At 37.1% G+C, this 27,189-nt stretch overlaps 1 protein-coding gene across 2 annotated transcripts in view; it reads left to right on the top strand.

The window, feature by feature from the left end:
• Nucleotides 1-27,189, top strand: part of STX18 (syntaxin 18) — a 67,415-nt gene that overhangs the window by 20,077 nt on the left and 20,149 nt on the right. For both annotated transcript variants that reach the window (XM_065060514.1, XM_065060515.1), the window contains exons 2-3: nt 15,806-15,873; nt 26,708-26,823. In XM_065060514.1, coding sequence (XP_064916586.1) covers nt 15,806-15,873; nt 26,708-26,823 — 184 coding nt within the window. The remainder of the gene's footprint in view (nt 1-15,805; nt 15,874-26,707; nt 26,824-27,189) is intronic.

Here is a 27,189-nt window from a genome sequence, read left to right on the forward strand (position 1 = left end):
ACTTGAGCTGCTCGTTGCGGAAACAGTATTTGAATCATGATGAAGGGGACTGAAGAACTTTCAGAACAAAAAAAAATGAAAAATACCTTCAAACTGGTTTAGATATCACGTCTTTCAGTATCTGTGCTGCTGCCATGCAGTTATGCAGCTATTTAGTGCATTTAACAATGCGCTTTTTCATTGGTATAATATTATAGCTGCAGGCACTTGAAATTGTTGTGTGTTTCTCTGGGGAAAATTGATAGTTTTGGGATGCTCTGCTTCTAATGCTGACGTGCTGAGGAGTAAAAGCATACTACTAAAAACATGAGGTCACATTAGCCCTCTCTTTGCTAGCTTATATATAGCATACAGTGTTTTGTTTAGGCTATTTCAAACACTTTCAAGGAGAATAGGTTACATCTTAATAGATTTAATTATTGGTTTGAGGGGTTTGTTTCTTCCCCCATTACGTGTTTTTTTTTTGTTTTACTACCCTAAACGTGGACCCCATTCTTCCCAAGTATATTCCAGCTCTTGTGTTTCTGGCATCTGTCTCACATTTGCACTGAAAATATAGTTATTGCATTAGCCAGGTTGTATCTTAAGATGGTTTGGGTTTTTTCATTCTTTACTGGACCATGGTGTTCTGCAGCCATTTTTATTTTCTCTTCCATCCTCAGTCCTTCCCTTCCTTCACTTTTCATTGTTGCTCTTATTTTTTCACCTCTGTGCCACAGTGAGCTTTACCAGCTCCTTTTCTATCTACTAATACAGTCGATACTTGCTTGACATTTACCACATAATCTTGACCAGTCTCCTAATGATAAATTCTCTTCCCTTTATTAAGCTTTCATGGTTTAATTCCCATTCATAACCTTAAAATTTTCATGTTAAAGTTGCTAGTGAGATAGCTCCCCAGTGGGGAGGAATGTCGTGTTTGCCTTTCTCTCTTCCTAAGTACGTCGTGCCTGTGCATGGGCAGAATACTGAAATACTGATGAAATGTATTTCAGTAATACTGACTCATCTGCAGTGCAGAGCTGAACTGTGGAGCAGTGGCATAGCATCGCTAAATCAGGTGTTTGTAACCCAGTTCAGAACTGGAAAACGTAGGATCACCTCCGTCCTTGACATGAGAAACTGTTCACAGAATTCATACCACACCTGTAAAACACTGGTGTGGCAAATTGCAGTAGCGTTTTACTCTAGCCTTGAGTTAAAATTGTATACAATCCAGTATCCATCTTACAATAGAACTTCTGTTTCTAGCTTTTTATATCTGCTGAAACACAAATATTTTTCTATCCAGTTGTTTTTTTATTCTCCTCACCGTCCCCCCCCTGCAATGCAGTAGCATTTAGCTACTTTAGCCATATGATGGCTGAAGGCCACCTTATGGCAAAGGCACAGGGGTAACATGGATTTTTTTTTTTTTTCACTGTGTGCAGGTTGGTGAGACACAATGGAACTGCTTGATGGACACTGAATCTGAACACAGAGCTTCTTAGTAACTTTTATGGCTTCATCTATAAGCACAATCCCTTTCCTCTGAGTGGGAGTTAATATGTTCTTATCTTGGTGTACTTATGTGTTAGATAATGGAAATACAGAAGGTACTCATGGACATAAATCTGTCAATAAGTATAAGTATAAGTGTGTGTTTCACCATCTTGCTTCCCAAAATTGTCTCACAGCTGCCTGGGTGCTCAGTCGTACTTACAGTCACTTAGTGATTTCAGAATGGAGACTGTTGCTTTCCTGAGCAACCATGAAGATAACTCCATAGTTTACACCCCTGTCTTTTTGGAGGCCCTTGGCGTTGAACCTCAGACCCCATGTGGCAGTACACAGTGGTGGTGTGTCTTGGCACACACACCGTTTCCTTTTGTTTCAGCCAACCCTTTTCTTTCCTCACCGTGTGTGTCTGTGTTAAGGTTTTGCCTTAGGTTTTTTGACTTGTTTATGTGTTCTCTCCCTATTTGCACACTGTGTATTTTCTTTTCTGTCAATGCATACCATCAAAAAGTTACCGACTATGTTGCTTGTGGGTTCCTGAGAATGCGAGGCTTTGTAGAGATAGACCTAATGCTTTCTGAATTGAGTAACACATTGCAAGGAGAGGTTGCCTGTTACAGTAACAGGTGAGTTAGCTAGGAGACAGGAATGGATTGCTGTATTTTCAGGTGTCTTGTATGGCCTTGCAAAGTTCACTTCATTGAGTCCGTTCTTTCCCCTTTGTATTACAATCCATTTGTATGTCCATGTGAAACTTGAGTTTGCCTGAGTCTCATATATCATTTTCCAGTACAGACTGGAGTAAGATAAGGAGACCAGAACCATGTTATCATTAGTTAAGATGATGCATATTCATGTGTTTTATGTTGCTTAGCTCACCTCAGTCACATTGAAGTTTCTTTTCTGCTGCTTAATACTAGTGACCTTGCAAGAGCAAGCATCAATTTGGGCCAGTATGCTCCAGGCCCTGAATGTGTGCAATTTTGACATATTTTTGCCATTACTGCTACAGAACATTGCTGAATACAGAGGTTTTCATAAATCTCTGTTTGAGGTGCTGGTAAGAGGAACATATGGTACGTTCAGTGTTGTCAGGCTTTGGATGCAGCTGGAAGGAATAGAAATTTTTTCTGGGTGGGTGCATGAGTGTGAAGGAGGGATTCAGGGAAGGGTGATGGGAGCATATGATTTACATTTTCTGCAAGACAGGCAGTTTCTTTGCTGGCAAAAGTCGCCTATGTTGTCTGTTTGAGACGTGTGTTTGGAAGGAGCCCATGTTAAAATGCTGTCCGCATGCCATTCCGTTACCTTTGTTTTCTCAATGGTAAACACTGAAGCTGTTGTGAGTAAATCTTCAGTTTCTGCCTGTGAATGAAGAGCCCGGTTCAGGTTTTGCTCAAATAAGGTTTTACAGTCAGATCTACAGACAAAATATTTGGAGTAAACCAGTGACACTGCAGATTGCAGTCTGGTTAGATTGATGGGGCATCCTAGAACTGTCATACATTGGACTAAAGAATGTTGTTATTTTATGTATTGACAATGAAAACCTGCTCTTTGAAATCAGTGCTTTGTAATGGCACTTTCATGTTCAGCTCTTGACTTCCTTCTTTAAAAGACTCTCAGTTGAGGTAAGGGTGATGCCATTCTAGAAACTCATCTTTTTATCACAGGCAGTGAGACAAAAAAAATAAAGTTAGAATAAAGTTTTAAATTATGGTAAACGCTATGCTTTTCAGCTGCAAGTATTGTAACAGCTTGCTGGTTTTCAAATTGCAAAGCTACACATTGAGTTGCCCCATGTAGGGAGCTTTTGGGGACTTCAGAGTTGTTACTGTGGCTTGTGAACAGTTATTGTCATTGCAGAAACTTTGGGCTTTTAAAAAACTTCCCTTCCCCTTCCCCTTCCCCTTCCCCTTCCCCTTCCCCTTCCCCTTCCCCTTCCCCTTCCCCTTCCCCTTCCCCTTCCCCTTCCCCTTCCCCTTCCCCTAATAGATAGAATAATTTGGTTTAAGATTTAGAGTTTAGCTTTCTAGTTGTACATAAGGCTGTTTTTTTCCTGATAATTTTCTGTTGATATGATTTGAGAGAGGCTTAGAAGAAGGCTTTATATACAGGTAATGTAACAACTAGAAGTGTGCATAATAGTTTGTCATAATCCATATAGGAATTAGAGGAATGATCTGTTAGGTTGTATTTCTTCAGATAAAGATTCTTTGTACTGTATACTTGTATATTTTTTGCAACTTCTGTTAGATTTATGTGGCTGTTATGGGTATTCCCACATGAAACTATTTCAATCTATTGTGATGTGAAAAACTCTCTGGGTTTGGGGCTATAATTTCATGTTTTGATGTTACATTGTGAAGTGTATCATGTTAACTCCAAGTTAATTTCCTTGCTTTTTGAAAATACAGCAAATACTAATGCTCTTTTACCTCTTACTTAGTGGGGCTATAAGTATTTAATATTATTTATTATTATTAAAATGTATTATTAATATTTATTATTATTCAATATTTAAGTTCTTTATGCATTGTCATTGTTTTTGAGGGTCTGTGTGCTGGAATGTTTTATGCAACTTTTAAAGTACTCTTAGGCTATAGGATACACTGTTTTTTCTGAGCACATCATTTTTTTTAAGCTATCCTGACATATCAAAATGTTTCCCAGTTTGTGCTTTTTTTTTCTTCTTCTCTGCTATTCCCAAACTTTTTATATGAAAAACTCATAGAAGTCTTTGTGCTGTCTTCTTGATGGCATCATAATGTCATAGCAGTTTCTTATGACTGCTCTTACATTTAAATGTGTTTCTTACACTTAATTTTAGCTTCTCTAATCTGAAAAGTCTTCAACTTTTTTTTTACTGATTGATATCTATCTCATGTAAAATTAAAATGCTCAGAAATCTGAATGCTTTGTTCAAATCGGTTGAATATGATTAAGTTATAAGAAGTAGCCCATCAAGTAAAATCTTCTGACTGCATACAAAGCTGTCTGAATTAAAAAACGAGAAACCTAACTTTCATTCGTAATAGCAGTGTTCTGATTTTCATTAAATAAATTATGTTTTACTCTATTTTGTTTAAACTCAAGATTAATTTCTATGGTTACAGGGGATATAAATCTCTAGATTGCTTTTAAAAGGGATTGTTTATTCAGAGCAGGGCTGACATTCTCTCCTTAAGAGAAGCTATTACTTAATTTTATTTTTCTAAGTTTAAATGCTTAAAAAATATTTGTAATGATACCCCAAAGGTATCATAAAAAAAAATAAAAATAATTATACTCTAAAATTACAGGAAATGGACATTTAAAAGAAAAAAATCTTACTGAGATTCATGGCTGAGAACAAGTGAGAAAGGAAGAGTGTCTTACTTCACAACTTGAATTCTTATCAGTAGTTTCTGCTTTCAGTGATTAAAAATACACTTTTGAATTGTCGGCATTACTGAGATGCAAGAGAACAGCATTGATTTCCCTTTTAATTACAGCTAAGGATTACTGCTGTCAAATTCTGCAAACGCTTTCCTGGGAGAAATTTCTAGGTGACAATCTACTGGAATGTTTTCAAGTAAAAATTATTCTCTCCCATGGTGGGAGTGGGGGAACTATTTTTTCATGGGCCAAACCAGTTGGCAAATAACCTTAGGTAGGTCAAACCCAACATGAATAGCATTTTGTGGTGAACAGATGCAGGGATCCAGGGATGCTATTTCATGCCACATTACAGGTTACTTTGGAAAGCTAAAGGTCGTTTGGTAGTTAATTTATATGTCAGAGCGATGCACTCTAAGGGGAGGGATTTTTCTCAGGCATTACAGCTGGACTTCGGTCATGTCAGAAGATTCTCGAGCAGGGACAAAGTAAGGTGCCTTCATTCTCAGTGATACTTATAGGCCAGCTTGTGCTTGGATAGTTTTCTAGCCCTTGCTGTAGAGTTGAGAACCTGTCATGGTTTGCCTTAATTACTGTTTTATATGACACTTTTGTTTCTTAGAAAGGGGCAGGGTGGAGGGAATAGGATAATACTAGCAGACTGTATTTCAGATTGACTCAGTATTCATGTTTGGTTCAAGAGTTATTAAAAGGATTGTCCTTCTATTTTTGGATACTGTTGTTTTCCTCACCTCAGTTTAACCAATTTTTTTTTCTGTTATAAGGACTAGTGGAGGGGAGTTATTTTCCCAAGGGATGGAGGACGGTTTTTTGGGGTTGGTTGGTTCTTCTTCCTAGGTGTTATAACAGCAATAGTAGCTCCCTCAAAAAATGCAGCAAAGCAGCGCATCTGAAGTGGGGCAGCACAGAAGACATCTGTGTGCTCGATTGAGAAACTTTGTCTACATTTACCAAAGATGTGAATAGCCTCTATTAATGCGTCATTCCGCATCAGCCACGTAAGGACTTAGAGGGACCAGGTGGCCCAGTGAGTTCCTATGGTTTTAGGGCAGATGATCCACATCTTCAGTTTTCTTGTTACATGAGGAAGGAGAAAAGAAAGGGCCCTTTGTCTTAATTTTTCTGCTGATACCGTAAAACATTTGGATAAAAATCTTAACATGTACAGAATTATCTTCTTTCCAGTATATTTATTTATTTGCTTTTGTGCTTGATCTATATGTGTTCTTTAGATATGAAATCATAAGCTTCTTATTTCTGGCAGGGCGTTTCCTTTGTCAAGTCCAATCTTTTTAATGGGGGGGGGGGGGAAGCTTGTTATTTGGCATAAACAGTAGAGCATCCGTGTTTCATCAATACAAATGAAGGTGTTGAAACATAATGATTTTTGCACTAAGAACACTATTGTACTGAAGATGAAAATCCAAAAAAAATACTTGAACGCTGAAACAAAGTGATGCTTGTCTTCCTGAATTGTATTTGACAGAGCAGTAGGATCTTGAGACAGGCTGAGCGCTGTGTCAGATGGTGCTGTGTCAGTGTATAGGTGTATTTACTGTGAACACACCACAGCTGTAGAACCCTGGATGGAAACGGGCTCAGGGAGCGTGGGGCTGCGAGGGAGGCCCTGGCCCGGCACAGAGCGGCTGGGGACGGCGGCCTCTGAAGCGGATCCGTTTAGTCCCCAAGTGACGCACACGCAACTCTCTCTGAATCACACTGCAAAAACTGGGATTCTCCATTTCATAATCGTGATCAGGCAGAGTAACATTATGTTACCGTATGTCTGTTAAATGAGACTGGAAATCTTTTTACGTCGTAAAGCATCTTTGAGTCAAGAAGACATAGCACTAAATGAGTTCAGACTGTGAGAACAAGGGACAAGAAAAAATATCTTTCACAAGCAAAGTTGAACAGTTACTGAAAGGCTGTAAATGGAGCATTTTGAACAGCAATGGTAAAGGCCAATTATTGCAAATATGTATTTTGACCAATTTACTTTCATCTCTCAACCAAAACACTCACCACAATTGTTGTGGGGTTTATATTTTAGTCAATGAGGTTTTGGATGATTGTGTAAAAATATAAACGTTAAAGAAAGTACTGATTAGAGTTGGACAATAAACAAGAAAAAGGGAAATAGTAAGTTTTATTCAAATCAGATGTTGCTTTTTTTTATTTTTTTTTTTTTAAATTGAAAGTATTTGCTGCCACAGAGAGTAAATGAAGACTGCTTACTAAAAACATTTAGCATGATGTTATATTTTAGAAAGCCTACTGTTAATTTTTTCTGGAGGTCTCCTCATATTCCAGTTGACCCTCTACAGACCATTTTCAGAATATTTGGGTGTGTTTCTGTATGTGCAGGTATCAAACCAGTGCGTTCCCACAAGACCTAAGAAAACAGTGACAAAATTAACACAGACATCTTTATCTTAAATTCTACATTTATAGCAGTTTTCTGCTTCCAGATTGAAATTCGGTGTTTATAAGTAATTATCCTTTAAATGAGATTTTTTTTCCCCCCCCTGTATTTGTAAATGACTGAAATACAAAGCATTAAAATTATTTTAAGAAAATAGAGTATTCTTTTGGATAATTACCATTATGGAAAAATATTCGGTGGCTTCAAAATAAGTTTTCTGTACAGTTGGAGTTTGCTGTAAATACCATACACATTTTAAAAACATACAGCAACCCCACCTCCAAAGAACACCCCAGTAAACCTAAATCTAGTGATAATACTGGGTACTTTCTGTCTTTATTGTGGTCAGTGGGGAACTGCAGCTTTTGAGCTCTTTGGTCTTCGTTTTGCTTTACTCTTATTAGAAAAGAGTCTTGAATGAAGAATAGTTTGCAATTGTGTCACAAAGTTCCAAACATAATCTATTCATCGTGGACATGACCAAATTTTATACCAACTCTGGATCACTTTTATGGAAAGCATGGTAAGATGAAATGTGGGGCCCTTAGGCTGATAGTGAGTTATTTACTAAAACATTTTCCACTTTGTATAATAAACAGTTGATAAAAAAATCAAAACAACCAAGTGCAGATCAAAAGTGCATTTTAGAGGGTAAATACTTCAAATCTGAACTGAGAGTAGCAAAAATCAATTAGAGAAAATTTTTGAACCATAGGCAGTGTTTATAAATATATGCTAAGTAGAGCAGGAATTTTTTTTTAAATTCTTTAAAAGCAAGCTGTTTTTTTCTTTAATGTGCAAGACAGTGCTTTTTTAGTGTTTCCTTTTTGCCAGTTTGGTATTAAGCAAAAGGAAGCATGTTTTGCTCCAGCCCAGATGTTAGGAATTGGGCTTTACTTCTTACTGCAGTTTAGAGGTTTTTTAATCGGGCTATTAATGATAACTGAGTTCTGCCTCTGCAAGATTTTATCTTCCAATAACCCACAATGGCTAATGCAAATGTTTGCAGTGATTCCTTGAAATTTCGCTTTGGTTTTACCAAAAAATAGTGTTGTTTTGAATTAAAATACTGATAATATTGCACACTTTATTTTTTAGATATTTTCCAAGGTTTTTTACCGCCTTCACCTTGAAGAGTGAAAATGCCTCAGTCTTAATTTTCATGCCTTTAATTCAATCATGAACGTTCTTACCCCAGGTACCACACATTTTATTAATACAATGCTCCCATTCTTGGTTCTGTTAATTCCTTTGCTCCAAATTCAAGGCTGCTAATAAAATGCAATTAAAATGTTTCCCTGCCCATCGCTGCTGCTGTACCATGTACGCTGGAACCGACCAAAGCCTCCTGCCGCCCGTGTCCATCACCGGGCCACCCCCACGCCAGTTTAGATATTATTTGCTCTTTTGGGTTTCAGATTACGAGAGCAATTGATCTGCGTGACCTGTTTGAGAAACTTCCACGTTTGCTGGGGAAACCTAAACCAAATGTGTCCCCTCCAGAGACACGGCAGCTGAAAACCGGCAGCCAGGCTCCTCCGCCATCAACTGTGGGGGGACAGCACCACCTCATGGCCTCCTAATAAATCACCACGCAAACCCCTTCAAATAACGATTTCACACTATTAAATTCGGAGCTGAAGCCTCCGCTCTGAATTTCATCTCTGTTTTAACTGAATTAGTTTAATTTTTGTTGCATGTCACTGTATCAGGGAATGATATAATTCTGTCTTTTGAACGTTCCAGCGTCTGAAATGTAGGATCCGGGTAACGGTATTTGAAAAACAAAATCTTGTCTGTTCCTAGGCAGCATCCTGCAGGAGCCTGTGTGAATTCCACGGGCTCACAGTGCTTAAAATATAACATAGAAGGAAGCTGGTCGGACTTGGACTTTCATGTGTTGTATTTTCCAAAAGTTCATAACTCTATCTAATCAAAGGTAGTTTGTAGTGGAAAACTTCTCCATAGGAGTACTTTCTTTATGAAAACTTTTCAAACAAGACTTTTCAAACTGCAATAGTTTAGGTAAGAGCTGAAGCTCTTAATTTTAAAATCTATTTAGTATAAATTTGGTTTCCGTTTATCATACCTAGTCTGGTTGGGTTCTATTCCAGATTTCTGAAAATGCTTGCCTGCCTTATATGCACTAACTATGGAAAATACGCTCTTTTTTGTCTTTAATATGGTTTAAATGTATGAAACCTTTTTTTTTTTTTTTTTTGGTAATAAAAACAAGTTTATATTCTTACACCAATTACTATATCTCCTAGTACTGAGACTGTAATATGTTTTCTGGAAACATGCAGTCCCTGTACATCACCTAATAGCTTATTGAAATTCTTAATTTCTTCTGAGATAGGAAATGGTTATGTTTGGGTCGACTGTATGTTTACAATTGAAAATATGATTAATCTCTAGATACTAATATTATAACAATCTTAAATTTTCTGCTCTTTGCAGAGGGGATTGTGGAATGTAGTTACCCTTTCATGAACCTATAGATGGGATATATTTAAGTAAGAGATTTGAAGATCAGGCTTTTTGGACTTACTGAAAAATTCAGTGTAAAACCTTTTTCTTTTTTATTTTTTAAATTTTTATGACTTAAAAGACACATCAGCAATGCTTGTCAGTGCTGCTTAATCACCAATAAATGTTGTGTCTCTTGACTTTTGCTAAGAGTCTTTCTATTATGTTTGGGGTTTAAATATTTTTTGTTTCCGTTAACAAAGTACATCCTTCAAAAAAATCAGAGCGGCAGTATAATACGAAGTGTAAAAGTCCATTTTATATGGTAGTAAATAGATGCTTATTGTTCTGATGGAAGAGTAACCTTGATAAAATGCTACGTTTGTTCAACGAAAATGACAGTTCACCGCTGTCGAGTTCTCTCTACCGCACGTCACGGGAACCTACTCCAATGATTTTAATTGTAAACAATGCTGCTGCTTCGTGCAGTGGGTTAAACGTATGCAAATTGGAACCCACTGCTTCATGAGTGATCAGTTCTTTGTTGGGAGTGGAAAGAAATGCTGTATGTATCGCTAAGATACTGAAGGAAGTACAACCAGAGTCCTGGTTCTGAAGTATCTGCACCTTTTGGGGATGCTGCTGTGGAGGGAACGCTTTCCTGTTTCTCTTGTTATTTAAAAATGTAGCCTGCTCTAAAATTATAAGAAAAACATGAAAATAGAAGAACATCTACCATTTCTAGTGAAGGCCCCAAATTACACAGAGCTGTGCATGCCACCTGTGGTAGCAGATGGCAACCACTCACAGCTTCCTTTTGTGTTGGACATGCGTCATGTGCAATATTTGCTTTTATGCTTTAATAAGAGTTGGTTAAAACAATCTACAGTGGCAACGAAACACAGACACATGCATGAAGGAGGTGGTTTACAATGAAGTTATATTTTTTTAAAGTGCAAACTGAAACCTAAAGTAAGTTTAAAAAAGTTATGTTGCAGGCTTTAGTGTGTATTTACAGTGGTTTTTACTTGCATGATGCTGATGCTTTTGTTGCCAACCAGTGGAAAACTGCTGCTGCTTCACTGTAGAGAATCAATTGGTTTTTCATGATCAGAACTACACTTGGGAGTTTTTAAATAACACGGGGAGTCTCCAGCTTCGGTACCTGAGCTTAGGAGGTTATAATTTTAAGATTCTTAAGTTGTTACTAAATATGGCAGATGTGTCTTTTAGGAAGTTCCCGACTGGTGCTCTCTCGCTACTGCTCTCCCTTGTGATACAGGTATTTGTGGAGCTCAAGTGAGATAAACCCATTCTTTATATTTGGTCTTAAGCATTATTACCTCTATTTCCAGAAGAATAATTTAAAAAAGAGGTAATTTCATTGTTTTTATGTGTGGTGTTGACCCTCAAGGAAGTGCCAGTGGGAATGGGAAGAGGGAGAGCGTGGAGTTTGATAAGTAGTCTTCATTGTCAGGAAGAACAGAACCCTCTGTGTCCTGGTGCTGAACAGAAGCTCGTGAGTGATGTAACTGATGTTGGTAATATTGGGAGAAAATGGGCTTTTTTTCCCATGATTCTCATAACAATGTCAGTTATATCTGGAAATTCAGTAGTGCTCTTCCCCATAAAGTAAGTTTAGTATTAACATAGTGCAAGAGTGCTGCAAATATGAAGAGCATTTCTCTGAGCCCTCTTTTCTCTTCAGGGGAAAAAAGGAAATAATTTCATTATTTCGGGGTTGAAGGAAAGGCTTATTTCTCTGCTCCAGACTTTCAGAGAAGAAGAAAGCTAATTTCCAGAGAAAAAGATTGGGAACCATGACAGGAGGCCAATACTTGGATGTGTTTGTGCTTCGTCTTCAAATTGCTTTCATCTATCCTTTTGACGGCTGTGTCGACTGGTGGTATAATGGTTTTTAAATGGGCATATACAGCGAATAGGAAGTTGCAGTTAGGATGAATGGGTAAATGGAGTGGAAAAAAATGGATATGCTGAAATGCAAGTGGGATTTTAAATTGTTCTAGATCTACTTGAAGGATTAATTAGAAAAGATACAAAAAATTAGCGCAGGGACAATATGAAGCAGGGGAGAAGAGACAAAGAGAGACAGACTGGCCAAGAAAACTGTTGCTTTTTATTAATAGAAATAAGGTCATGTTAGGCAAAATCTATGAGTTAACTAATGGTATTAAAACCCCTCAAAGTTAAAACATTCTTTAGCTATGTAAATAAAAAGGAAGTTAGCAAACAAGTGGATTTGTCATGCAGCTGGATTGAAGATTAATAATAGTTTAGGCATGGTATACAGGCTGCATTAATAAGAAGAAAGCCATGGACCAGCAGGGTAAAAGCAAGATATATACTGGGAACCAGAACATGGAATTGGAAATTGTACAGAATCTGAGAGCTTTAATGCAGTCAGATTGTGATTATCAGAATATCTCTGGCTTGAGTTCAGACACAGTGAATTTGAGAAATCCCAGGTTCTGAAGGCAGCTAATTTTAATGACAATGCATTGAAGATGGTACTATTTGATCAGAAGACAACAAATTTAATGCCTATAATTAAGTCAGCAGAAGGAAATTAATAATGGCATCAGCAGAGCCTGATCCAGAAGTGGTCCAGGCTTCAGAAAATATTTTAAGGGGAAAAAGATATATAGAAGGTAAGATACAATGCGGTATATTTGCTATCTTACTAAAAGTAGGATGTCACCAACCAACTCGATGCTTTAAGAAAACCTTCTTTTCCTTCATTAGGAAAAGCTGGTGTCTGATGGTGAAGTGTCTGATAAAGGGCTAATAGGAAGCTTAGAGGAAATTAGCAGAGAAAATAGTGACTGAATAAGATGAATGATCAGAAGCAATGCTTCTGTGTTGAAAGAAGTATTAGGCTGAAGAGAGATTAACAGCAGAATTACTCTGGGATTGATTTTAAAAGTCTTCTTGTTTAGCACTGTTCTTATTTTGGAGGAATGCAAAAAATAAGATGAATAAGTAAAATTTACTGATGAGGGAATGATGAGAGGGAGGAGGGGAGGAGCACAATATGTTGCAGCAAGTGATGAATTGCTCTGGGGTCTGGAGTTGTGGGGAGAAGAAAGAAGTTCAGCAGTAGAATATGCATTTAGAGACAGAAAAAAAGAATAAGCTAGAAATTAATCAATGAAAACAATGGAAGAAAATATATATCTAGCTGAGTTACAAAGTCACTAACACTAGGGAATGCCCATCTAGTCACCTGCATTGGAAGAGGATGGATACAAACCGGAGCAAATGCAGAGGAAAGTTATGGGCAGCTTCAAAACTGCCCTGTGAGAGGAATCTGAAAGTTTGGGGTTGTTTGTCTGGGGCTACAGAGGTTGGAGGGAGATTGGATTATTGACAGTAAACTCAAACACATGGGCAAGGAAGCAGAGCTTTTAAGGGAAAAGACTGTTTTGAAGCAAGAACAGATGGATAGAAGCTGATAATCATTAAACCTGGAAATTTGATGGTTCTTATTCATAATAAGAGCAGTAGGACTCTAATAAAGCCATTCGGTTGAAATAGGAAGATGCTTTATTACTTTTAGGCTGGAATTTGATAACTTTGTGAAGAGTGTATGGTTTGTGTCTGATAACCCCAGGTTAATTGTAGGCTGATAACACTGGAGATATTGTCAAGATTTATATGTGTATAATCAGGGATATTTTGTGTCTGCAGATGATTAAGCATTGTACCCTCCATTACAAAAAAAAATAAAAAAAAAAAAAGTTTTTGGATAAAACTCACATTCCCTTTAATGCCAGTGAGACCTTTTTCGTAAAATTGTTTAATTTTCTTGATATGGCAATAAGGAATTAAAAACTCTGCCAGTAGTACATGGTAAGAAAAGGCAAAAGAGAAACAGCAGCAGTGCAGGATCCCAGAAGATGCTGTTAGAATTTGAGGGAAAGCAGAACAAGAAGACTCACTTCTGATGCAAATCTTGGGAACTAAGAACTTGATGCGAGTATGAGCATAATAGTGTCATTCTAAATTCATGAAAATAGCTATACAAATGAAGGAGAGGCAAAGTGGGGTCAGTGCAATTCAAACACACGATGACAATTTTAACCTAAATAGAATGCTCTTTGTGACTAGATGAATTAATTACTGTAAGACAGTGTTCTTGCTTGTCATTCCGATTCTTTCTGCTTGTTAATCACCCCTAATTGTAGCTATTGCAATAATATTAAGATTTATTACTTATAAAATTTTGCTAATCTCTTTTCTACTTTAGTGTTTGTTCGCATATTAATGTAAATGTTTGGAAATCTCTTTCTTATTTTACATTTCTGCTCTTTGTCCTCTGTAGTTCTTTCTTTCTGCCTATTAAGTATTATTGTTCTACTGAAACACTATAAGGCTGTTTAAAATGTTTTGCTTTCATAGTCAAGCTTAATTTACCTATTCAGCAAATTTCATGACAATACCAAGTCTGAGCTGAGAAAGAGACTGGTATTCAAAAAATAAGTTCCAGTGGCGATGAGAAGGAACATCTGTAGAATGGCTCAGCTCGAGTTCTTTGTCCTTCGTTGATCTTGTAGTGATTTCAGAATTTCCCTTCTTATTGCTTACGATGGGGCTAACACACTTTAGGAAACTTCAGAGCTACCAGAGGTACTAACAGAACTCAGTTTGCTGTGAATGGGGTGAAATTTCTGGTGCTGTTAAACACATGGAAAACTTAAAACGTGAAAACTGGGAAAATTCTTTTCCAATGCGCGATGAGTTGTAGTAAAAAAGAAATGTAGCAAATAATAATAGAGAAGTGTATGCATATTTATTTGCACAAGGAAACACTTACTTTTAGTTTTACAAATCACTGTGATCTTAATAAGTAATTTTTTTCCCTCTTTTTTCAAAGAGCTGCTGATATTTTGGAAAAAAAAATAATTGGGGAAATTAATCTTCTATTTATCCAAACTATTCTGTGCTCTTTCTCTGTGGGTTTTTTTGTTTGTTTAATTACAAGGAATATTTGCATGACAATAGGATTTTGAGACCTGAACAGCTTCTGATGCTTTTTTTCCCAGATAAACGAGTAAACTACACTTATTGTCTTTGTAAACTGAAACAGCTATTGTTTTGTAAAATTCCTTGCATGATTTTTTACACTGAATTATTAATGAACATTTGATAATATGCTTTAGAACGGTCCCCCTGCATCCCCCTTGAAAATATATACCACTAATGTATATAATTCTGCTCCCTCTCCCTCCCCACATCATGTCTCCTTCAAGACCTATGAAAGAATTCATATTGGTTGTCATCTCATTTCTATGACCAATTAAACTAGATTTCCGTAGTTGCTCTGATCTCTAAAATAGACAGTATCTTATGCTACACCAAAACTTTAAAATCAGAATAAAGTTTGTAAAAGTTCTTTCAGATTTTTTGGCATTTTTTTCGTCTTTTCAATGGATTTTTGTCAAGTCTTTTAATAAAGAAAATCAAGGAGATTTATAACAAGATGTATCCGTGGTTAAGTGGAAATCCAGAAATAGAAATCTGATAGGGATGTATCCTCTGGCAGATCTTACTGATGATTGTCAGATGACAGGGATACTACTTCAGTTCAGGCACAAAGTATGTGTTCTGAAACGTACATTAAGGTCTCGATTGCTCATTTAGATAATGTTTCATGTCAATATTTTCACGTTTGATATTTTCAGTGTTTAATATTGTAGTTATATTTAGTGTTTAGTAATGTTTAGTACTTAGTTTCTGTGTTTGGGACAGAAAATGTATTTTTACTACTAGTCTGTGAGTTCTGCTTTCATAAAAGAGATCTTTTTTAGGTGATTTTAGGTATCAACTGCTTGCAAAATGTGAAAATTCTACTATAAAAGAGTAAATTTTATGGTTCTATTTAATTACAGAATAAATAATTTTACTAGTTTATGTTTGAAGTGTGAAATACTGAACTGTTATGTTTAAAGTAATCAGTTACTGACTGAAATTCAATTATGATTTCTGTTCATTTAGATTTCCCATATTGGAAAGCTGAAAGATTTTCTTCTTCAACACAGAAAGGATTACATTAATGCTTACAGGTAAGTGTGCATTGTGGTTAAATAGATTCATTTATTTTCAGGTTTTGTAAAATGAACTGTCTAAAAATCTATAGGCATAATGACTAAAAATAAAAATGTAGGTTCCTTATTTATTGGCTTACTGTAAGCTACTTAAGACAAATAATAGTGCTATCACAAGAAGAAAATGAGACTCAGAATTGTGGGAGACTTTTGGCTCTGTCGAGGGTTTAGATTGCGGGATGACAATAAAATCCTGGCAGATGTATTGTTAACCTCCTCTCCCCCCCACTTCCCCCTTTTGCCCCTCCCTCTCCTCCCTTTCCACTCAGGACAGGTGATCAGGAGGGAAAGAAGGACAGAGAGAAGAGAGTTGGAAAAATTAAAAATGTTTTACTAATGCTACTGATAAGAATAGAGAAAATAATACAAAATATACAAAACCCAACTTGAAAGTCCCAGCAACTGCAGAGCTGGCACCTGAAGTCCTGGATTTGACTCTGCAGCCAACCGGAGCTGGATTCAGTCTCTCACTAGGCCTCAGTTCACAGGGAGGACTAGCAAGGTCCTCTCCTAATGTCGGCCATAAGCAGAAGGGACGAAGAAGGGCAAAGAGAAGGAGATCCTTGTGATCTCCCACTTTTATATGAAGTGTTCACGTGAATGGAATGTTATACCCAGTTGGTCAGTTTCTTGGTCACTTGTTTCTCTTTGCCCCTCTCATGAGATGTGAATCTGTCCGTATCAATAAGTTAGCGTTCCATTGCTATGTTTACCAAAACATGTATCTGGTTCTCTAGGAGAATGCAGCTAATATGAAGGCTTTAGCTGACAGGCAAAATTCACTAAAAGAGAAACTTGTTTTTTAACAAAACCAGGACAGGTTCTTAGGATTGAGCTCTGAAACAGAACAACCAAGTCCATTGTCTTTTAAGGACCTGCAGAGTAGATTTCCGAAGTGGTTCGGAGACATCAGGACAGACAAGATTTAGTGATCCGGGTTGTCCCTTTCACTCTGTGACACTAAACTCTCAGGAAGGATACGGTCAGTAGCATCAGCAGGTGCTGGAGGAGAATGGTGTGAACTCTTCAGACTTGGAATATGAATCCCAAGTGAGAAAGACACCATTGAGCTCATGGTGGCAGGGGACAGCAGCTTTTCTGTGACAAAAACTTTAGGTTTCAGTTCTGGTATTTATTTTTGCATGGAGAAATTTCAGATTCTTTTCAGTTGTTAGGGAACATTCAGAACTGCTGTATCTGCTTACTTGCTGATAGCTTCAGGAGGAGGATTTTTAGAAGAGTAAAAAACAAGTTTACGGGTTGATGTTTGTTAGTAAGAAAAAAGCAGAAGAGTATCTTGTGGTCTGTGGCTGTAACATTCTTAATGAATTACTAAATCAAGTTATCCTAAGATTTAAATCTTACTGCAACTGGTATTTTGGTGAACTGAGTACAAATAATCATATCATTTGAGAAATGGAAAACTTTTTTTTTTTCAAATGAAATTCTTGTTTCATTAATAGTTGTATTATAGGTTCCACAACATTTCATTCTAGAAATAGAAAATACTTAATAGATATCTCAATTTAACTAACTTTGCCGTTGTAAAACGAAGTTAAACAGTTCCAGTTGAACCAACTGCTCCTTTATTTTGTGTTGTAGATGTGGGTTTGTGACACGCTTAGGACTGCTGTAAATATTTATTTGAAAAATAAAGTATCCTGTGCATGTCTTGTAGAGCAGATCCCACAACAGCTGATGAATTTCCTTCCTTCTCAGTCTATAGCTATGGCTAAGATATAAAAATGCATCGTAACATACAGTCATTGCTGGTTTTGGGGGAAATAAATTTGTCTGTGGAAAAATGCTCACCAAAATTGCAATGCCTTTGTCACATCATTGTTTAAATCAGGATCATCTGCCACCCTGGTTATGCATAGGGAAGAGATGTTCTCCATGCTTCTGGGACTCCACTTTACTTAGAGATTTGTGGTTCAAATCCAAAACTTTTAACATTCCAACCAGATGTGAAGTTGGAAGAATGTACTGTCCCTGCAATACAGAATTAACACCTCCAAATTGGGATGCCTTAAAGAACTGGCATGCACCTTCTATAAAGAAACTAATAAATTTCTACCAAGTGCAGTTTCCACATTGTAGGGTGCAAGCTCTTTAAAGAGAGTGTCAGCAAGCTGTTCTTGAGGTGACAAAGTGGATCAATGAGGCAATGCCCTTCTTGGCAGGGGAAGTGTCACTTAAAACTAGTAAATGTGTTCTTTTTTTCATGGCCATCTGAGTTGCGCACAGCCTAGTTGGTTGGAGTTTTTTTGGGAGTGGGCATATCCAAATGAAACAGTGTAGGTGAGCTTGCCCTTTTAAAGGATCTTCTGAAACTTCACCGTTTCCTGTGTTGTATTTCTGTGGTCCCTCAAGATAACCACAGTATTGCAAGGGGTGAGCCAGCCCTGTCTGCATTTTGCTTCTGCCACAGCCCCAGCTACAACCCAACCCGGCTGTTGCTGCAAACGAAGTAGAGAAAAATACAATCTGAAGTCATCTGGGGTTGAAGATACTGCATCCCAAGTCAATTTAATACTTTTCTCAAAAAGGCTTTGTGGGTACCAATAGGAGCATTATCCAGAGAGCTATCTGTCCTGCAGGAGATGACAACAGGAACGGCTGAGCTGTCTGCTGCTCCTCCTCAGGCTCTGTCCATCCTGGAGGAACAGGCTGAGGAACAACGTCGAGGCCTGAAAGAGTCTTTTGCAGCAATAGCAGTACTATACAATCAATGGTATCAAAAGGTGTCCCTAAATAAAGTCCCAGAAGATATCTGGCACCATTTGTTCTCCCCCTGAGATTTTAAAAGCAGTATTCAATTGTTTCAAAAATGAACAAAAAGGGGAAAAAAATGGCATGTTTTGCAAGTGTAAGGCCATGAGAGTTATTCGTAGTCTGTGCCAGTGAAAAAGCAGCTTTGGGGTTGCGGATGTCAGTTCTTTGTGCAAGGTGTGTGAGTAACTGCTTTTCCAGGCAGAAGTAGCACACAGCTACGTGCTCTGACTAGTGCTCTGCTGTTCAATTCCTGTTGGAATAGGTCCTGAACAACACTAGGTGGAGCTACCAATTTAATACTGAAATAACTGAGTTTACTGTGTGAAAACTCTGTGAATGCATAAGCTGAGAAACTGCAATTAAATGCAGCAAGAGCAGTCAGTCAGTAGTGGTTAAGTTTTGGGTACTATTTGTATTTTATTAACTGTAGTCTGCATAAAATTGCAGTGGTAAGAGGAGTAAAAGTTTGTCCAAGTTATTTTGATTTCTAACAGTTTTTAATGTTCTTTTTGTAAACTCGCTTTTAACCACTTATCATGATAATTCTCAGTGATTTTCACCTCACCTCAGGTATTAACTAAGAAGAGGAAAAAGAAGTGTAATTTCCTTTATGAAACCATAAAATAATCCTCCAGATCTCTTCTGTGATTGCAGTTGACCCTGTCCTTAACAGTCAACTTAATATAGACAGTACTGTCAAATTCCATCCTAGGTTGCTTATGCTGCATTGTGGATGCAAAGCGGACTGTAGACTCCATGCTGCCAGTGCCACAGTCCTAGCAAATGCCTCACTCATTCAAGACAGCAGTTCTCAATACTTAAGCTATAGAGAAAATTTTTAAACAATTTAATACTAAAAGACTGTGACAGAATTTATGTGGGAGGTCTGATTTTATTAATGAAATTTGACTACCGTGTAGTTTGTTAATCCTATTAGCTTTCAGCTATAGCACAGTGTGTTGGTGAAATTCAGCTTCTGATTTACCAAGTTGAATTATTGTATGCGCTGTAAAACCTCTTCCTAATGTGTTATATCCAGGTTCTTGGTTGCTTTTTTGACCTTGCATTTGTAGATCATACCTTCTTTAGTAAGGGAGTTTTTATTTTTAGCATTCGTAAAATATCTTGCTATAGAGGGAATGTCTTTAATTCATTTTTAGAGAACGGGTTTTAGCCATGAGGAAGACAACGAGAAGAAGAGTTAATTGAAACTAAAGCCCTGATCTATTTTGTCAAACTTTGAATATTTAACTGAAATACCTAAATTGAGTCCAAAAAGCTCAAAAATTAGTAACTGCTTATTCACTTTATTTTTTTTCTTGATTTGACTGTTAGCTATAAAATATGTAAATGGCAAAACACATGAAACTAGTGATGCAGTGACCTAAGTTTGCTGACTTAGAAGCCGTTGTGGTTTTATCCTTTCCTGTTTGTCAGGATTCGTCTGCTTTCCCTTACATCTTGGTTTTCAGCTTTTTCTGAGAAGGAACTTTTCTGTTTTCACCTCTTGCCTGTTTCTTATCCCATCTGCTGTGATTCCCTCCTGTATAGAACTTCTGAGAGTTTTAGTGGAATCTGAGCTGTGTCTTAGAGGGGAAGGAAACTTCAGACTGGCCTGTTGGAAGGCTCTGATTTACAGAGAGACGCGTATAGAAGCTCATTCAAACTTCTCTCCGCATGTATGGATATTTTTTGTCATTTGGCTTAAAAATGGGGTTGTATTAATCTTAAAATCTGTGGCAACAATTTTGAAAGCTTGGGCTTTCTCTACAACACACAGTTATAGGAAAAATGATTACTAATGAAAACACTGAATGAGTAGCAAAGACTAGGAGTGACTCATGTTATTATTGGCTACACCTCCTAAGGGAAGGACCAGTAACTTCATATGTGCCATTGCTTTTATATAACATTAGAGCCTCGTCTTGAAGAAAAGTAATGAATCATTTGAAGTATTTTCTCGTTGGCTTCATATACACATTTCAAACCTAACAAAACCCTTTGGGTATCGTACTCATGATCAGTGAACACATTCAGTGGCAGGGTATTGTATAAGAAATGTGTAGCTAAGTCAAGGGATGTTGTGCCATCCCTGTTCATGCTGACAGTAGCTGTCTCCGAGCTGTCACCTGTGATGTTGGTAACTGCAGTCTCTCTCCAGGAACCTCTAAAAAGAAGATTAATTGTAATTGTCATAAAGTATCTTTCTCTCTTTAAAAATTATGTTTGTGCCCAGTAATTATGCCTCTTGCCCAAGCATTTATCTCCCTGGTAAAGCTGAAACAAACAGAAGCAATAAATCAGTTACATGTTTGCTGCCCACTAGAAGATCATTGAATGCTCACCCTGTGTTTTGTGGAGAGTGTTCCATTGGGTTAACCAATAAAACAAAAGAAGTAGCCATTAAAGAACTCCAAAAATAGAGTCTTACTGGCTCCCACACAGTGCCAGACTGCTTTCTTGTCTTAATTGTGTTTTTACAAGTAGCAGGGCTTGGTTTGTTATACTAAGGTAGTGAAACATGAAGATTATCTGTAAGGACTTTGTTCATGGAGGAGTATATAGTATTTGCCAGTTCTCCAGGGAATTACTTTTAAATTATTTCTCTTGGTTTTTTTTTTTTTTTTGTTTGTTTGTTTGTTTGTACTATATTCTGTACCATTTCCATTTTAGAAATAGTAATTCTTCGTAGCAGTATTCTGGAATTTCTCAGCAATATTTTACAAAACTGAAAATGTTAAGTCACATATGTCTCTGCTGCCTGTTCTAATAGCTGAAGCTTCCGCACAGAGGTTGGTTGGTTGTTTTTTAAAAAAAGTTTTAAATATGTTGTGGAATGTTTTGTCGATTGAGCAGACAGGTTTTTACCTTTGATTTATGTCAGGCAGCATTTGGATGGGAAAAAAAATGAATTAAAATACACAAAACATAATAAGTAATGTTTAAGTTTAGTAGTTGAATAAGAAAGAAAACAATGTAAAACATACTGGATGCCCAAGGGGAAGAAGTTTAAAAATGTCTTCTGTATGTACAACTAAGGTTATACATACGTGTACATATGTGTGTATGCCTACACACGCGTGTGTGATCTTCTATGCATGTATTTGTAAAGCAATATCTACACATGGTAAATTGGGCATATTTCTACTAAAACAGAATGTGTCAGTATTTTGGAACTGGTTTATTTTAGCTTCTTACTTCTCTCTCTTTTGTAATACATTGCTGGAGGAAAATCAAGTTTTTCTGCTTGATTTGATGCCTTTATTGAATCAGTAAGCAGAAAATATTTTATACACCCACAGAAAGAGTTACTGATTCCAAAAGCTGGTGTAACACCTCCATCAGCTCTGGTTCTTTGTGCTTTGCCAGCAAAATGGGATCATGGAAATGACAGGGTCATTCGACCACCCTGTTTTCCTTGCTTTTAAATATGTATTTCAGTGGCGATTCCACATCCTCCCTCTGCTTTTTCCTATTTCCTTATCCATGCTACATTCTTTTTTTTTTTTTTTTTGCACTATCATATTTTGGTTTCTTCTCAGTCTCTTCAAGAATCAAAAATTACAATATATTTGGGTTTTCATACCTGTTTTCTTTGAGCTTTGATTGTATGTTTCCATCACCTTTGACACCGCCCCACTTGGTGTTGCGGTTAAGTGTCAAAATGAAACAGAACTCCGGCTGAAGCCTTGACCTAAACTAAGGGTAGCAGCGAGATTACCTTTCATTTGTAATATTATACTGCATTTATGCATCCCATTTTAATGATGACTTTTTATGCAACAACATGTTGTTGTTATGTTTGGTTTATGATCCAGTATGATCCCAGATGACTTTCTGAAGAACTGTTCCCTAATCAGTTGTTCCCCATTCTCTGTGGGTTCAGATAATTGTTCCTGCTGTAACAAGGAGCCTCTGTCCATTCCTTATTCAAATTCTTCATGTCGTTTCTCCAAGTTGGCAGGATTGTTTTGAATTGAAGTCTTGTTCTCTTGGTACAGTTTTAATTTGCTTAGCTTTATGCCTCTGCAAATTTAATAAGTATATAGTCCATTCTGCTGTCTGAGTTGTTAATAAAAGTATTACATTGCAGCAGATGCAGGACAAACCCCTGTGGAACACAGCTTGGTGTGTCCCTCTGTTTTGGTATATAACTACTCCAAATTCAGCTTTTCAAACAGTTTCACATCCATATGATGTCTGTTTCTTCTAACTCATTTATTTGCTGGTAGCTTATGAGAATGTTGTGTGAGATGGTAACAAAAGCCACACTAAAGAGAAGATAAATAGCCAGGGTTGCTTTTCGTCCATCCATAAGACCTGTTACTGCGTCCCAGAAGTAAATTACACTGCATATGACTTACTCTTGATACATCTTCGTTACTGGTTGTCTTTTTGTTCTTTCCTAAGTGCCTAAAACTTGTATGACTGTTTGATTCTATATTTTCCTAGGCTGAGTCCTCTGCTTTTTTATTTTCCTTAAGGCTGTTTTTTAAAGTTAATTGCTACACTTCATCTTTTCATCAACCTAGCACTCTCTTATTCTCTCCTAGTTCTTGGCACTGAGGATACATCTTTTCATGTGATGCATTTCCTTTTTTAGGTGTTTCTCGTACTAATACTTGCAGACTAATCTCTTGTTGTCATTGGCATCCCTTGTCAATTGTGTCTCATCCTGCACTCGACCTTTTTTGCACTCAACCTTTTTTCTGATCGTGTCCCTACATGCTGTGTTCCTTTAGACTCATCAGTAGCAATCAAACCTAATTTGCACTTTCTATATTCTGCTTTTTGTGTTTGAGCTCAGTAAGAGCTTGTGGAGTAGCTGAGTTGATCCCTTACTGCATTGCCTGTTCTTACCTTTCATCAAGGGCAGAATTGCAAACTATCATAATGTCATTTCTATACATTCACTTAGAATAACAGGAATTCTTTTCTGTTCCTGTTTAGGTTACCCGTTTTCTGTGCAATTTAACCTACTAATCTTCCTAGACTGTTGAAGTCTGCCTACTTGATGCCCCCTGTCTTTATCTTACACTTCACTCACATTTTTAAAAATCACAAATAACCAAGTTGTCTTCCAGCCCAAGTTTCTCAGGAAGGTATTTCCTATTGATTAGGATAAGAATCTAGAAGAATTTCTTTTCCCCTTTCCTGCCTTCTTTATCTGTACGCATTAGCCAGTGCGTGTCTTGGCTCATTCTTCTGATTGCTTCTCAAAAACCTGGTTCATTTGACTGCTCTTGATTTAATGGTGTATCAGCCCATTGCTGTGGTATTGCCACTGCACTTCTGAGCAAGTATTTGTATTTCTGACATACAGAACACAGCTGGATTCTTGGTTCAGTTGGGTTTTGTGTGTGTATGTGTGTGTGTTTGCTTTTCCTTGGCCTGTTGTTTTTAAATGATTGTTTCTTTTTACCGTAAGGCTAGAGGATGGTGATTAGATGGACTTTTTTTCAGTATAATCTACATGTGTAGCTTTACTGGGGAGAGCAATGGGGACTTCAGTACCCTGTTAATAGTGGTGGATGCCATATGTGTTTTGACAGGATGGGATGTGATTGCATGACCCATTCTTGCCTCCCCAAGGAGGCTGGGTTTAGGTGTCCTTGCTTCCCAATGGCCTGACCAGCTCTTGGTCAAAAGCACTGGTACCAGACACTGTGTAAGCTGCAAGCAGTTATGTAAGGAAAAGTATTCTGTTTCTTTTTTACTGGATCAAGCTGCATTTTGCTACCTTTGAGGCTGTGAAACTGCTTTTTAGGAATTTGATCTACCATACTTTTGTTTTAGCGACTATGAAAAGTATCCAAACAAGTTGTTTCACAATGTTCAAGCTCTTACAATTATCCTCAGAATATCACTATATTACTACTAGCTACAGTGTTAGTAACAAATAAAGAATACCCGAGGGAATTTTTTTCATATGTATTTCTAAGTGTGATTTAAAAGAAATTCTGGTTTGCATTTCGTAATCTTTATTTTACCTCGTAATGTTAAAAAGTGTGTGGAAAGTATAGAACTCTACAAATACCACAAAGCTGCACGGGGTACCAGAACCTAGATGTATAAAGACAAGAACTTCATACTCTGTTCAGCAGTAGAACAGCCAGAACTTATTATTGTAATCTGAAATAGAACAGTAGAGATTTTTTTGCTTCATCAAGGGACCATCGTGAAGCTGTTCCTACGTCCTCATTTTCTGTCTGGATCTGCATACCCTAATGTGCTCAAGTCACTCTCTAGACGGGGTTTGCTGAACAACGTTATGCATTATCCTTAATGGTCCCTTTCTCTTGGGCCTCTGCAGAGCTGCATATAAGAATGGATTTTCTGGCTTTATGTTTGCTGAGAACGTACTGAGGCCACAGAGTGGTAATAAAAAGCCCTAACTATATAAGCTGTGCAAAGGGAGTGAGGGAGAGGTCTGTCCTAATACACTTCACAGTGAGTTATCTTGTATTGCATGTGTAACTATCAGTATGTCATCTTAATCAAGCTGTGGAAAGCTTTTCTATTGTATGTCTCTAAAATCAGACACTTTCAAATCTCTCGTCATTCAGAAGCTGCTTTCTCAGAGAGAGCAAATTGCACTTACGGCGTAGACCACTGATTACAGTAGTGATGCGGATTTTGTCACAAGTTTATGAAACCCGTCTGTCCTGACTAAAGGAGCGCAACTCAGCTAGTGAAATATAAATGAAAACACCATAGCTGGCTGCTTTTCTGTAAATTGTAACTAATAATTTTATAACATTTAGAATAGTTTTAACAAGAGGGGAAAGAAAGCCGTGATATTTAGATGTCAGTTAGATGACAGTGTTGGAAACAAACAAGTAAAATATAGAGTATTACTTCTACTTAGTTTGCCTTACTCTTTGCTGGCTAATTTGTGCTTGTATAATAGCTGGACAGTAAGCAGAAATTAATTTTCAAGCCTGATGAACCATGCGCTGTTTTTTTTCATGTGCAACCAGTCACACGGGATAAGAATGACAACATTTTTATATCATACTCAGGGACATTAGAGGACACTTAAAACTTTAGTTGTATTCCTTCATTAATATGGTTGCATTATACATACCTTAAACAAGTGGGCAAATTTTCACATATGAATAAAAATGTAAATAAAAATGAGGGAATGGGTTATGGTTTTCCTTTCCTGTTTTTAAAGGCAGATATAATAGGCTGTGATTACTGCATCATCAGGAAACCCTAGATGATCACAGGATAAGATGCTGTAGTAAAGTTTTATCATCTGATCATCCATGGCTGTGGAAACACTGTTAAATACCAGTATGCTTTTCTGGTGCTTATCCTACAGTGTGTTAACATTTTACAGACAGGCCTCCATTTTTATTAATTTAGTAACAAAAATATATATGAATCCTATTGGACTATATTAAATACATAATGTATTATCTAAGATAGAAATAAACAATGGGAACAGTTTTTAATAAACCTTACAATCAATTTCATATTAAAAATGTGCATTATTTTCCAATATTATTCTTTATTCTCGTTAGAATTCACAGATTTCATAGTATAACTACTTTAAAAATGAAGCTCAGTAATCAGGATAATGAGCGTATATTTAGGTAAAATAAGTTCCAATTTCTTGTACTTCTTTCAACATTTGACCTTTTTCTTTATCATGCTTGTTTTCATGTTTTTAGAATTGAAATATACTTCATTGGAGTAAGTGCTGGTGGTAATGATGTGTTTTCCGGTTGTATTTGCTCCTTATCTGCTCAGTATTTGATTATGTACAAGATGATAGGATTTATTGCTTTTTCTACATCTTTGACTAGTGAAAAATGGTTTTAAAAACCTCTCAGCTTTATAGAAGTGGCATTTTTATCAGTGATGGTTGTTGTACTTTTTACTTTTTCTGTGAAAATCAGTGTCGCAGAAAAGCTTCTGTGGAGATGATGAGTGGGAAGAAGGTCTAAAGCATGTACTTGTAGATATTATGTTGGGGATTTCTTAAGTGACCATTTGTCTTGTTTCTCAGCCATATTATGTCTGAGTATGTGAGGATGACAGATACAGAGCGGGATCAGATAGATCAAGATGCTCAGATCTTCATGAGGACGTGTGCCGATGCCATCCATCAGCTGAGAACAGAAGGTAAACTGAGCAACTCCTAAATGTTTGTTCTTACTTATAGGTAAGGGCCAATATAATGCTGACTATTGGATGGTGAACCTGAAATGCTTTTGGAGAGAGATTGGTGAAGTCTCATTGCCTTTTGTTTGCATCTGTGTAATCCCATGGACTGTTTAGTACTTTATTTTCTTTAACGTTAGTGGAAGGAGAAGCCAGAGCATAGAATTCTATTTATGTGTTCAAGTACACTAATTAGCAAGTGTAAAAAAGGTCTTAAATAATTACTACTTGAATAGTAATTTAGCACTGTGACACAGAGGCCTGAACCAAAGCTTAGTAAATTCAATGGTTGTCTCTTTCTAGCCTGTTCACCCATATTGTATTACA

The sequence above is a fragment of the Columba livia genome, chromosome 4, assembly GCF_036013475.1.
Source record: "Columba livia isolate bColLiv1 breed racing homer chromosome 4, bColLiv1.pat.W.v2, whole genome shotgun sequence".
Taxonomy (NCBI): Eukaryota; Metazoa; Chordata; class Aves; order Columbiformes; family Columbidae; genus Columba; species Columba livia.